This window comes from Aulonocara stuartgranti (genome assembly GCF_965226115.1).
Source record: "Aulonocara stuartgranti genome assembly, chromosome: 9".
In the NCBI taxonomy this organism is placed as follows: domain Eukaryota; kingdom Metazoa; phylum Chordata; class Actinopteri; order Cichliformes; family Cichlidae; genus Aulonocara; species Aulonocara stuartgranti.
In genome coordinates, this window is record NC_138960.1 from 24,990,918 (window position 1) to 25,004,088 (window position 13,171).

The window sequence follows — 13,171 nt, forward strand, 5'->3', positions numbered from 1 at the left end:
CATATGACAAACGCCCGTTTATCATCAGTTACTTTTGGTATGACTTTACTGCACTGCTCTCAGTGATGTGCTTTTTATTTCTTCCGTGCGTTACGTGATCGTTACTTGGTCAGAAATTTCAGCTGGTTTAAATCTTTTTTATTTCTTACACATCCTTTATATTGCATTTCACAGCAAAAGCCTTGAGTGTACCAAAACTTCTATAATCCATTATTCTGTGGATTCTTGCCAAAGGAAAGACAGAAAGGTGCGTTCAGGTGAGGGGAGTAGTGTGGGGAGAAGAGAAACGCTTCCAGTGGAGTCCAAGCTCGTGTCGCATGTCAGATGAGTCACACACAGTGCTAAGTAATTTTAATTTTTTCTGCAAAAAGATACAATACTGCATCTTTTAAATATAGTAATATTCAAAGGTAGTCTTTAAGGATGTGAAAGATCACTGGTAGCACGTATAATGTGTTTACGTGTGGTATTTCTCATCTCTTTATCTTTTTGAAAGATCACAATTCTTTCAAACTTGACGTGAAAAGAAACTCAGAACAGAGGAAGAGGCAAACATTTCTGGCAATGCCTCTAACATGACATGACTTCTGAAGGGCAGTTTCTCTAATGACAAACCGTCTGTGCACACCTGTGGACCCGTAACTCTGAGTGCATTCACAAGTCAGGATTTCACTGAATGCTGTGTTTCAGTGAAAATCTGAGAATGTGACAAGAAAGGTTTTAATGATGCTTACATGTCTACCTCCACCTTTCACTGCATATATCCAAGTGCTGGAGACTGAAACTAAAACATAATTTCAACATTATTAAAAATAAATGGCCTCTTCTACTTAGATTACAGCCAGATATGGCTCCAGAAATGAAGGTCAAGGTTAAATGCTTAGCCAGCCTTTGTACTCTCGTCCTCCAAGGCCTGGTATATTGTTTAGAAGTTTGAAGAGAATCATATAAAGTTTTACTGATTTTCACATTTATTGTGACCTTGACCCAATTTTCACAAAAATGAAATCAGGTCAAACTGTTATTGGCATCTACCGTAACACAAAATTTGAACAACATATCTTGAGAACTGTGAATGCCAGACAGCTAACAAACACACCTTTTTCTTCAGAGGGGGAAACAAAACCACCTCCAAACATCTTGAACTAAAATTATATCCGAATTTCTCGATAGTCACGCTCTGATAAAGACGCAGTTTAACGCAGGCTTTGGAAATGGCAAATACGGTATTTAAAAGCAAACTTTATTCAAATATTTTACATTTTTACCAACATTTTCTTTCAGTTTTATTTCCTAGAATCATAAACTGAAGTAAGTCTTAGGAAAAAAAAATTACAGCCAATTTTCTATTTACATTTTCACAATGCATCAGTTTACAGTTTCAACTAACATTCTGGTGAAGTACAGAACCGCAGGCTGCGCAGTCAGATTCTTGATGGCGTATGCATGTCCTGTAAGAAGAGAACAGTAACTGTAAGAAACAAAAAAAGCATCAAAAATATGTGCCTTTATCACTAAACCATGTTAAAGATCTATTATGTATTTGCAAACGTTTTTATGATGAGATCTTACAGTAAATGTAAATATTCTTACCAGACTCCACCACAAAAGATTTTCCAGGACTGAAGCATGACTCACAGCCATCGATGGTCACACCCACTGAGCTGGTTAGTAAGTTAAAAACCTTTAAAAAGACAGAAATAAATAATGGAAATACTTTAGGACTGTTGTATAAGAGGCCTAGTTACTGCATAATTATATGCAAGAAACAGAATAAAGTAGTACTCACTGTTGTAGCACTGTGGTCCACCCAGAGAGGCTTCTTCATGAGGGATCCCAGCAGCAGCTTTCCACTACAGAAGGAGTTGGTGCTCACGTCCTCTTGGAGGCCCATAGCTCTGTCTTGATAGAAGTACCAGTCAAACTGGTCTGGAGTGACACCAGGATCGCCTACAGTAATACAAAGAAGACATAAGGATCATTAGATGACATAACTTTATTTATTTAAAATGTCTTGTCTACATTAAAAAGAAAGCAAACCAAATTAGACACATAAATGCTTTGAGTTTTTTGATGCAGGCATTTTAAGTATTTTATTTTGATCCTAACTGACAATAAAGAGAAAATTAATAAAAGACGTGATGATCGATCTGTCCAGTTAGGAAGGATAAACTACTGTGAATCCTTTTCAGCTGTTTTGGTGCAAGTGAAAGTGACAACAGGTGCACTGGAGCGGCCACAACATGGTTTTAACAGGTGTTTGCCATGGACCACTGCTTTCTCCTTATCCCTGCTGACTGATTGTTCTCAGTTTGGCTTTTTGCTTGTGTTTTTGTTCCTGCTGGTAACATGAGATGATGCCTCTAGCCCAGGGGTGGGCAATCTCAGTCCACGAGGGCTGGTGTCCCTGCAGGTCTTAGATGTGTTCTCGAACCAATACAGCTGATTTAAATGGCTAAATTAGCTCCTCAACATGTCCTGAAGTTCTCCAGAGGCCTGGTAACGAACTAATCATGTGATTCAGGTGTGTTGACCCAAGGTGAGATCTAAAACCTGCAGGGACACCGGCCCTCGTGGACTGAGATTGCCCACCCCTGCTCTAGCCCATTCTGTTTGCACAAGTACTGTAGTTCAGCTCCTCCAGGATGGCACATTCATATGTGTCGTTACAAGAAGGCTTGTCGTGTCTCCCAGCAGAGTCTAAAGAGCGTGGACGAGATAACAGATGGGCCGTTACAGGAGAAGAGCCGAATAGGGCCATAGAAGGTCATCAGCCCTGCAGCAGAACGGATATTGACTCCTTTGTGCAGGGAGACGGATGGCTGCAAATGTCCCCACAAAATGACCAAACTGTCAGAAAAAGACTCCATGAGCATAGCTGAGGGTCCTTTAGTGGGACCTTTGCTCATAGCTCTGCACCGTGCAGCTCAACTGGCATTTGCCAGTGATATATCTCCCCATACCATCGCTGACCCACGGTCAAACCAGTCATGCAGGGTGATTTTGAAGGCAGCATAACATTTGCTACAAACGGTTGTCTTGAGACTCTTTCACATCTGTCACATGTACTCAGTGTGGCCCTGTGCTCATGTGCTCATCTGTGAAAAGAGAGGCCAGTGGCGGTTCTGCCTGTTCTGGCGTCCTCTGGCGAATGCCAATTGAGCTGCGCAGTGTTGAGCTGTGAGCAGGAGTCCCACTAAAGGAAGTTAGGCCCTCATGGCATGCTCATGCAGTCTGCTGCTGACAGCTTGGTCAGAAACATGCACATGAATCGCCCACTCAAGGCCATTTTGTAGACCTCTGGCAGCGCTCCTCATGTTCTTCCTAAAACAAAGGAGCAGATGCTGCTCCTGCTCTGTTGATCCCCTTCTACGTGCTTGTTCAGGAGTCCTCGGTTAATGACCCCTGTCACGGCATCTTCTCCACAGTCTTGAGACTGTGCTGGGAAACCTAGCAAACCGTCTTGTGATACGCTGTCCTGGAGGAGTTGGACTACCTGTGCAACCTGAATGGACTGCAGACACTGTAGCCAATCTGCTTTACAAACAGCACAAACCACATTTATGACCAAACAGTTTATTTTATTTAACAGTGTAAAAGACAACAGACATTTAAACACCTGTATCTGTGAAGTCAGTGCAAAAACAACATTTGGAAATTATTTTTTCTTATTTTTTCTCTTTTCTTTCTTAGAATTTTCTTACCTTCTGGTGTAGCCAACCAGAGGCTCCTAAACCACTCAGCCAGGTTGGCCATATCCTTCCGCTGTAAGATCAGCGGCTTGAGGGGAGGGGCACAAAGATCTGAAGCAGAGAGCAGAACTGTGCTCCTGGATGACGGCAAAACTGGAACATAATAAAAATAAAACGCAGATATTTATAATGAAAAAATAAGGTTTTTTTTAAACCATTCGGGCACGCACCCAAACATTGATCACACTTTCAGATATTTATCATTTATATTCAAGCCAACTGAGGTTAACAAGGACGACCATTTTAGGGCTGTAAATATTGCAGTATGAATGCTCGTATTGCCAGCCTGACAGACGAAAATGTCAAATGTGACGGATTCATTTCATTAATTCAAGACTGAACTCACAGTGACACACACTGATTCATCCACAACAAACACTAGATTAGGCTTCAGCCGGTTATACTACTATTTAACAACAAAGGAAAAGCTTCAGCACTTTTAAATTCCTCCTCTAATGATTCTGAATCCTTTCAAAACCATTTCTGAGTCTCTTTATCTGTTTGGTAGTTTGTGGGACTGACAGTTTTTTTCCTAGTTGGTCTGACATTGAAAATCATTGTGAAAAACAATTCTGCTCTCAGTTATTTACTTATTCATCCAGGTTTTAAAACGTGCCAGTGCCCCAAGTTCCCGCTTCAATTACTGATACTATAATATTTGTAGAAAAGGACCGTCCACAAACACTGCACTTTATAGTGGTTTATCTGACTGTCTGCAGATGCCTGCAGTATCAGAAACACTGAGAGGCTAGGAGAGATTATGAATGAAATATCAGATGATCACAGAGCTTAATGGTTCTGGGCATGTCACCAGCTTGAAGTCTGACCCAAAATGGAAAGAATTTCAGGGCCTTGAGACTTATAAAAAACAATAAACTGCCTTTTTTTAAATTAGCAAAATACTTAAAGGGGTTTTGATTTCAAAACAAGCCAATAACATTAAATCCTTGTTGATTAGATTTCTTTCTCATGTAAAGTAAAAGCATTTTAATGACTTCAGCTCATCCCGTCTCATTTTTACTACGAGTGAAGCAGCCAGTGTTTGACACTTTATACTTTTCTTTACACTTTATTAAATGTTATAGTGAAGCTTTCTTTTCAGAGAATTGTGTAAAATGTTCTTTGAAAGATGAAACTGTTGGAAAATGTTTTAATGTAATTTAAAACCCACTTATGCTGTCAGCGTCTTCATAGTCTTCCAGCTCAATCATGGAGGACGGTCCACTCCTGTGGACTTGTGACCTGCCGATAAAAGATGAACGACAGTCAGAAATATACTGAAAATATAATAAAGACAGAGGTTAAGAGTAATTCAGGCTTTTCCTTGCATGTCATGTAGCTGATACCTGCTGTCTCGTGTGGTCTCCTGGTTGTCTGGGCTGTTGTCAGCTGCATGAGTGTTACTGCCTGCTACACAGATTTCCTCAGACGGACGTGATCTGACATTACATCTGTTAGTCTGACGTCTGTCCACAGTCGAAGACTCTATGACTGAAGCAAAAATGTCTCTAAATGTTGCCAGAGAGCGTTTGACAGTCTTAGGAGTGATCGGTGACTTTGCTGTCAAAGGAGGCACTGGAGCTCCTCCTAGAGGTTTTAATGAGACTGCCGTGTTGCCATTTTTGGGAACACCGAGTCTGGGAGATTTGCTCTGTTTAGACTGTTTCTTCCTTTCTTTTTTAGGTTCGGGCCTCTTGGGATGAAGCTGCTGAGGCTTTGAGGACACGTTCTCCAAATCTTCAGCTACGTTGTTGACAAGCCACCAATCGCCCGGGGCTCTCCTTCTCCGTTTGGCTGAATCTGCTTCCGTGAGCCGCTCCTTAGGTCGACTTTGCGACACGGGCGCTTTTGGTGTGGCTGACAGTTTTCCAGTAGAATCGTGCTGATATACTTTCTGAAATATCTTATTTCCTGTAACAAAAAGCACATTTCCTTTCCATTCTTTGCTACTTAATATTTCACACCAACTAGGAGGCAAACAAGGAGCACTCTGAGAGCGCAAACATTTAAGAGAATACTTTAGTTTTACTTTTAAGTTAACAGTTTTATATATCGCACTTTTATTTTGTTTGTGCTTTATGAGTACAATAAAAGCAAGTGCAAAGTACAGCCTTTTTTCATTTGCCCTGGTGAACCTCATTTTAATATACCGGACACAATTTTTTTTTCTTTATGTGTAGCATTCATTTCACTGTTTAGTAAGTTACATTTGTGTTAAGTTTTAAGCAATAAAAAGAAAAGTTTCTGATCCCAAGTTTATCGTGTCTCCTTATTTTGCCAATTCTAGACAAATAAATCATTGAGTTGACCTTGAAGAGCTTGGTGGATCTAAGCCAAATTTTAATGACTTGTTAACACTATCACAGTATTAACTCATAGCCAACAAGATTTACCTATTTTACTACCTGTCAAGACATCTGTTAAAAGTCGATCCAACACAAAAGGCCAAATTCTCTTTATCTACACATGCATCAGTACTAAGAGTCCAATAGCACAATATATAAAACATCAGTCACAGAAACTCCTCTGTAGTACTGGCACTTTTACCTTGACCTTACCTGAGTTAAGGCTGTGGTCCCTCTGAGTAAAGACCAAAGGGCTAGACTCCTGGTCCAATTCTTGATCCGGGACCTCCTGCTGCTCCGGCTCGTCGGCAAGCTCCGGCTCAGCCGTTACTAAATCTTTATCAATTGCTTTCATCTTGTCTAACTTTTCTCCTTGTTTATTTCCTTTTTCGCTCTGTTTTGTTTTCCTTTTTTTAAACTCACTCGTCTCCTGACTGGGCAACACTTTAAGCCGTTTCTGATTTCTTTTCTTTGAGGCTTTGTCTTTCTTTGCTTTTGCAGGTGAAGGAACTGCTTCGCTGGAGTCTTTAGGTTTCTGTTTGGACTTCTTTTGCGTGGCCTGCTGGCTGCTGTCCGCTTCCTCTGTGCTCTGAGGGCAACTCAACCACCACTCTCCTGTTGATTTCCTTTTCCTTTTCCCGAGAACCTGACAGTCTTCAGATGAAGTCCCTTTAGAAACAACTGACTGGTTGTTTTGTTTCACCTGTCCGTCTGTTTCACAATTCATAGCTTCTTTGTCTAAAGGGATCAAAGGAAAAACATATATAAAGTAAGCAAAGTAATTTTAAGTGAATGAAGGAAAAAATTGTTGCAATTCCAAAAATTTACATGTTTTGATGATAAAGATCAAAACTTTAATCAAACTTCAAAGGTTAAGATCACATAAGATGACAATAGCTAGCACAAATATTCAACAACCAATTATAGAAGAGTTTTTAGGAAGTACAAAGGACTCACCAACAGTAGAAACTATGTCTTCAGTATCTCTGTGCTTGTCACTGGTCTGCTCATCAACATCCTTAACAGTAGGTTCTCCCTGCAGCTCTTTCCTGCTCGCCTTTAACGAGTCAGCCTTCTGTGTCTTGGTATTTTCTTTACCATCTTTTGAAGACTTTTGTTTCTTTGTTTCAGCAGACTTACTTGCTTTCCTTTCTGTTTTCTTAGAGGGTTTCGCTTTTTCTGTTTTGCGACTCGTTGTGTCTTCAGGCTGATCTTCTGCTTCATCACTCTCCTTTGACAAAGTTTTCTTGAGCTGCTTCTTCTTTTTTACTGGCTCTTCTTGAACCAATAAGTCACCCGCAGGAGCATCTTGAGGAGCAGGAAGCTTATTTTCCTCATTTCTAGGCCCAGTCTCCTCACTGTTCTTCTCTTTCTTCGTTTTCTTCTTAATTTTCTGATCAACAGGCTGATCTTCCAATTTACTTTTTGACTTTTCTTTTTCCTGCTGTGGCTCTGGCATCTCCAGTGATCTATCCTTTGTCCTCTTATCTGAGCTGTCTTTGTCTGTGCTGGGAATTCTGCTGTGACTTTGTTTCTTACTGGCAGCACTTTTACTTGGGATGGAAAACCACAGAGGTGTATCATCTTCTAGGATCATAAAATCATCCTCTGGTTCAGGGGGAGGAGTGGGTACTTTGACTTGTTTCTTCCCAGAACTTAAAAAAAAAGATAAATACATATAATTAATTTTTTTAGGAAAGAATGTGACTGAGGCCACGTGGTATTATGTGATCAGTGTTGGGGAGTAATGGAATACATTTAACAATGTTACATATTTAAAATACAAAATATGAGTAACTGTATTCCGTTACAGTTACTGTTTAAAAAGGTGGTATTCAGAATACAGTTACTTTGTTGAAATAAATGGATTACATGGCAGTCTTTTCCTGTTTCATATGTTAGGCTATGCCCTCTCTATTTTTGGTAATTCCACGCCAGTGGAAACCCAAACAAAACACGCATTAAGAGGCTCTGTGTCACCGAGCAGAAACGGGAGCTGGAAGCATGTAAATATAATAATAACCACTGCAGCCAAAGAGTGCCTGACGAGCCCAGCTGTGAGTAAGCTATTAAGACTCGACTGTACACCGTGTTCGTGTTTTCCTCTGAAACAATAAGTTCCGTTGGAGCAGGCTTTCAATGCCTCTCTCTGTCTCTCGCTAGCAAAGTTGACCCAGACAACAAAGTAAAGCTAGTTTTCAGTTACGAGCCCGACACAGAACCCGACGTATTAACCAGAGGTCCCTTTACTATGGTTTGGAGCCGCAGACCTGTTTTCTATACGCGTGAAACAGTTTTAATACGAGATCACTGCAAAAAGTGCAGCCTTACCTAATGTCCACCTACTGTTACTTATTTATATTAAGATTTAAAAATCTAGTTGGTATTAGTATGATGAATAACCTTCAGTAAAAGTAACAAATCCCACAGCAATAGTACATTCATGTAGTTGCAAAAAGCATGATAATATATTAAGTATTCCAAAGTATTCAGAATACGTTACTGTCATTGAGAGACATAACGGAAAACGTTACAAAATACATTTTGGGGCATGTAATCTGTAGTGGAATACATTTTAAAAGCAACGTTCCCAGCACTGTATGTCATGCAGACATGTTTACGTAGACAAGTTATAAAGGTGTCCTCTGATCTCAACTCACCTGAAAGGTTTTGACTGTGCTGCATGTTTCAGTTTCTGCAGAAAAGCTGTCATATCTTTTCCCGCTCGTGTGGATGCCACAGGAGCTGCGACTTCAGGCTTCCGGCTCACTGTTTGAACAGCTGGCTGTGTGCTTTCTTGACTCCTGTAAACAAAGAAGACATAAAATGTGACTGAAATAATCAAAACGTTTTCAAGAGCGACCAGAAACACTTCCCTATCTTTTTGAATCGTTGTTCCTGCCTCCACTGATCAAAATGAAGCGTATCACCAATACAGTATGTTTGATGTGCTATATAATCCCGTAGCCTATAAATATTGTTCATCTTTGATTACTGTTGTGCAGTATTGCTGTGTATGTTCGTTTAATTGGGGAATTTTTTTTAAGTAGAAAAGGGCAAATGGCAGATGGCAAAAAACTAAAATATCTTGTACAATTAATGGTCTCATATGGTCACATTTATAGCATCAAAGTCTCTTCCTCCTGAAAAAACACCCAACGAGGTATTTAAATGAAAAGCAACCTTACCCTTGTAATTCAATCTCCTTCTTGTGGCCAGATATCTTTGTTAAATCAATCTTGCTTGGGGGAGACTCCAATCCAGACTCGCCGTTCCTAGAGAACAGGATTAGTGAAAGATTTGTGGAAAATAAAAAAATAAAAACATGAAAAATTGTAGAGGCAACATTTCCTGCTAGGAACTAAGTATGAATTTCCGTACTCCTCTGTGACTTGTCCATTACACTGGGGATTCTGGGTGCGTAGAGAGTCTTTCTTCACCTCTTCTATTCCTTCATATTCACACATAAAAAGAATTGGGGACACAACTTGTGCTTTTTCATCGTCCTGCTTTTCTTCTTCAGCAGCCAAACTTTGTTCTGCTGGACTGGAAGTCTTTACTGGGTGATGTCCTTTAAAGGGGATGTCCAAATCTGCAACAAGAAAAAGCCCAGTCCTAAACAATTCATTTATTTCCCACCTGTGGGACTAATAAAGGTCATCTTACCTTATCTTATCTTAATTAAAAAAAAAAAAAAAAACACAAACAAACAAAGAAACAAACAACAACAAAAAAAAACACACACACAAGGCATATATTTTCATTATGAACACAAATTTGAGTGTCTTACCGATATCCAGTTCAGTACTTGCAGGATGCAAGACATCTCCATCATCTCCCTGAAGAAATTCAAAATTGTGAATTAAAATAATGAACACAAATTACCAAAAATATTGTCTTGTTCAAAAAAGGACTCACGGCTGAGCCAGTAAACAAGAATTCATTAGAAAGTGTGTTTGTTTTAATAGCTGGACTGCAACAGATGTTTAACACTAGAGCTTAGGACATGCATGCAATATAAGCAGAAGTATCAACTGACTGTACCATTACTAATTGGTGTCCTGGAGGTTTTTTTATCAGCTGTCGCTCTGGGGGGACCGAGTCCTCACTCTTATTCTGGTGTATTTCTGAATCAGAAGTCTGGAGCAGAGGAGAGGGGGGCTGTAGATTTGCATGTGAGGCTGAATCTGGAAAAAACAACAACAACAAAAAAAAAAAACAACAGTCGAGAAGAGGTTAATAAAATGGAAATACCTAATTTATAACAAAGAATTACACCAATCGGATGAATATCACTCACCCATGTCATCAAAGATCTTATCAATATCTTGCAGTGTCAACGTACCTTCCCAGTGCTTAGCTGGGCTGAAAAACAAAGGTAAGAATTAAAGGGTAATTCCAAACTTTTGTAATTTCGGTTCTGTGATATCAAATACAAATAAATCTGCAATAGCATGAATAAATCCAGAAAATGAATTTATGAAGCTCATAGATATTAAAACACACACACCACACACACACACACACACACACACACACACACACAAACACACAAACGTTTAACTAAAATAAAACAGCTACATTTTAGAAACGTGTTTAAACTTACCTTTCATTGTCAGTAATGTAACAGAGCTTCCTCTTGGGTCTCTTCTGTGAAGAGAAACCAGCTTAGAAACCACTCCAGGATTAAATGAATAACTATGTTGACTTAGCAAACACAGCCCCTGTTCTAATAGATACAAAGGGTCTAAAGAGACAACAGATGTAAGGCTAAATGATCAACTCTCTAAAACTTTACAAGAATCATAACATTCATGGATGTAGTCAAGTTCACTTCAGTTTTGTTTATATATACTGTGACTTCCCAATTACAATAACAACAAGTATCTCATAAGAGTCTCTGTCCAGATGGTAAAAATAAATCCTACAATATTAAAGAGAACTTAAACAAACAGAGCAAATGCTTGGTAACTGGCAATCCCACATTTGTTTGACCCTGGTTTAAATGAGAAAGGATTGATCTTTTCAGTTAACCCATTTTTGAGGTTCTGCACATTTCCAAACCATCCCAGCCTTGCCTCTCTAACTCAGTTTCCAAAACACTTAACCTGAGCTGTCCCTCACATGTACTCATTTCTAATCCTGTGCATTTTGGTCTCTCCAGTGAAAATCTTAGCATCTAGGCCTGCCTCCTGTTTTTTTTTTGTTTTGTTTTGTTTTTAGTGCCACCTTCTCCAAGCCATGCATCATAGCAGGTATTACTACCATCAACATTTTTTCACTGTTGTTGCTATCCTTCTGTCACAAATCACCCCTAACATTTGTCTCCATCCACTCCACCTTGCATGCACACAGGTGCTGCAGAGATTAAAGAATGCAGTCCTAATATTAAGTTTAGAGGACGAGTTAAATGACAAGTCATGTTCAAATGGATACAAAAGGCGATCGGTGTGTGTAAATAAAGACGGTAGTCTGCAGCCAGACTCGGAAGTTTAAAAACTTGTCACCGGGAAAATGTCCTGGGCTAGGGTAATGTTTGTAATAAGTTTGTGCAAAAGCACGAATAGAACTTACTAGGACTGGGTACTCCATCTCCATTTGTGTTAGCTGGCTGTCGTTCTTTCAACAGTATGGTTAGCCGACTGTTTCCGACCGCGAGACCCGAGTTAACAGGTAATAATCATTTCGTGTTCGTTTACTCTCTAGTTTGTTAGCCCTCACGTGAACACCTTAAAAAATCATGTAAAAAATAACTATTTAGCCATACAAAGACCAAATATAACGTTTTCTTCTAGCCAATATCCTCCGTTAGCACAACAATGGCGCTGTTTACAGTTTGTACTTCACCCGCGCACTCTAGAAAACTAAAGCGACATTATGCCCCGAGTACTGACTCAAAGGCGGGAGTGTCGCGAAATTGGCACGCTGTAATTCACAGTCCATGTCTTCTATAACATCGCTGTGAGTGTGTTAATTAAGTAATGACTTGAACATAACTGTCTAATTGGTAGGGCCTACTGATTTTTAACAAAGTTTTGGCTGGCAGCGGACTTGCTGCCTGAAGAACAACGCACAGGGAATCAGTGTTCACTCTTTCCTTCTTCTACATATTAGTTTCCGGCAGATTAAAGTTGGCGCTTTGCTTACTGCCCTCTACAGTTTAAAGTCGGAACCAGCATCCTGCACCATATACTGGATAACAAAATCAAAATCAGAATACAGTACTTTCCTAAGGAAATTATGTGGTTACAGTTGCTCCAAGAAAATAACAGTAAAAGACTGAACTAAATACTATTACAATATTACAATTTATTACTAAGTTTACAAAATATAGGAAATAGCTCTAATAAATAGCTTTCCAATTTCATATGGTAAGTATGACTGTGCAATGACAATAAAGAGCTATCTTATCTTAATATATACAAATACTTATATTTTGGGGGGCAGGGATAGCTCAGTAGGTAAAGTGGTCGCCCCATGATCGGAAGGTCGGCGGTTCGAATCCACTTAACGGCTACCCTGAGGTACCCCTGAGCAAGGTACCGTCCCTACACACTGCTCCCCGGGCACCTGCTTAGTGGGCTGCCCACTGCTTCACTGAGTGAATGGGTCAAATGCAGAGAAAAAACAAGTAATTTCCCCATGGGGATCAATAAAGTATCCATTATTATTACTTAATTATAAATAGCATATTACAGAGGTGAAATACACATATTGACATAGTAGTCTAAAATTTAAAACTTTGTTATTTGTTAGGTTGGTCATTGTAGGTCATTGTAGAGGTTGTGCAAAAGGGTGTAGCTGTCTCACTATTTCACAACAGAACCATGAACATGACTTAACTGACTTAATTTCTAGGCTTAATGGATCAGCCGCAGTCAAACAGCCAAAAGCTGTGCATTAATGGCAAAAAAAAATATGGCTGTTAGCTGCTGTTTATAATAGCTGTTTCCTCAATGTATTTATCTGGTGAAATACGTTGTATTATTTTGTGATTTGTTAATTAACAAGCTACACAGCTTTGAATGAGGCCTTTAACCCTTTCAAGCATAGTGGTTACTACAGTGGACAGCT

The 13,171-nt window shown here is 39.6% G+C and overlaps 1 protein-coding gene across 5 annotated transcripts; it reads right to left on the reverse strand.

Annotated features, from left to right (window-relative positions):
• Positions 1-412: 412 nt before the first annotated feature.
• On the reverse strand, positions 413-12,188 carry LOC309714947 (uncharacterized protein). 5 transcript variants are annotated; one of them, XM_082547689.1, is made up of 16 exons: positions 11,672-12,188; positions 10,704-10,747; positions 10,443-10,462; positions 10,142-10,237; positions 9,888-9,936; positions 9,479-9,689; positions 9,286-9,372; positions 8,758-8,901; positions 7,055-7,752; positions 6,311-6,835; positions 5,099-5,663; positions 4,924-4,994; positions 3,705-3,845; positions 1,790-1,950; positions 1,594-1,684; positions 413-1,451 (listed from the first exon to the last, which is right to left on the reverse strand). In XM_082547689.1, exons 2-16 carry the CDS (start codon positions 10,708-10,710, stop codon positions 1,369-1,371), a joined length of 2,949 nt encoding a protein of 982 aa, XP_082403815.1. In that variant the 5' UTR covers positions 10,711-10,747; positions 11,672-12,188; the 3' UTR covers positions 413-1,368. The 5 variants fall into 5 exon arrangements, with proteins under 5 accessions (XP_082403815.1, XP_082403814.1, XP_082403812.1 ...); XM_082547688.1 differs by having other exon boundaries at positions 414-1,451; positions 10,142-10,284; positions 10,704-10,744; positions 11,672-12,187; XM_082547686.1 differs by having other exon boundaries at positions 416-1,451; positions 10,142-10,284; positions 10,398-10,462; positions 10,704-10,744; positions 11,672-12,187.
• Between the last annotated feature and the right edge of the window lie 983 nt (positions 12,189-13,171).

What these genes read in the sequence shown, in the direction of transcription:
- LOC309714947 (XM_082547685.1), bottom strand. Translation starts at nt 11,695, where the DNA reads ATGGAGATGGAGTACCCAGTCCTA. An exon ending in TGAAGACGCTGACAGCATAA is followed by an intron (nt 3,846 to 4,923) that starts GTGGGTTTTAAA and finishes ATTATGTTCCAG; the next exon opens with TTTTGCCGTCATCCAGGAGC. An exon ending in CTGGTTGGCTACACCAGAAG is followed by an intron (nt 1,951 to 3,704) that starts GTAAGAAAATTC and finishes GTATTACTGTAG; the next exon opens with GCGATCCTGGTGTCACTCCA.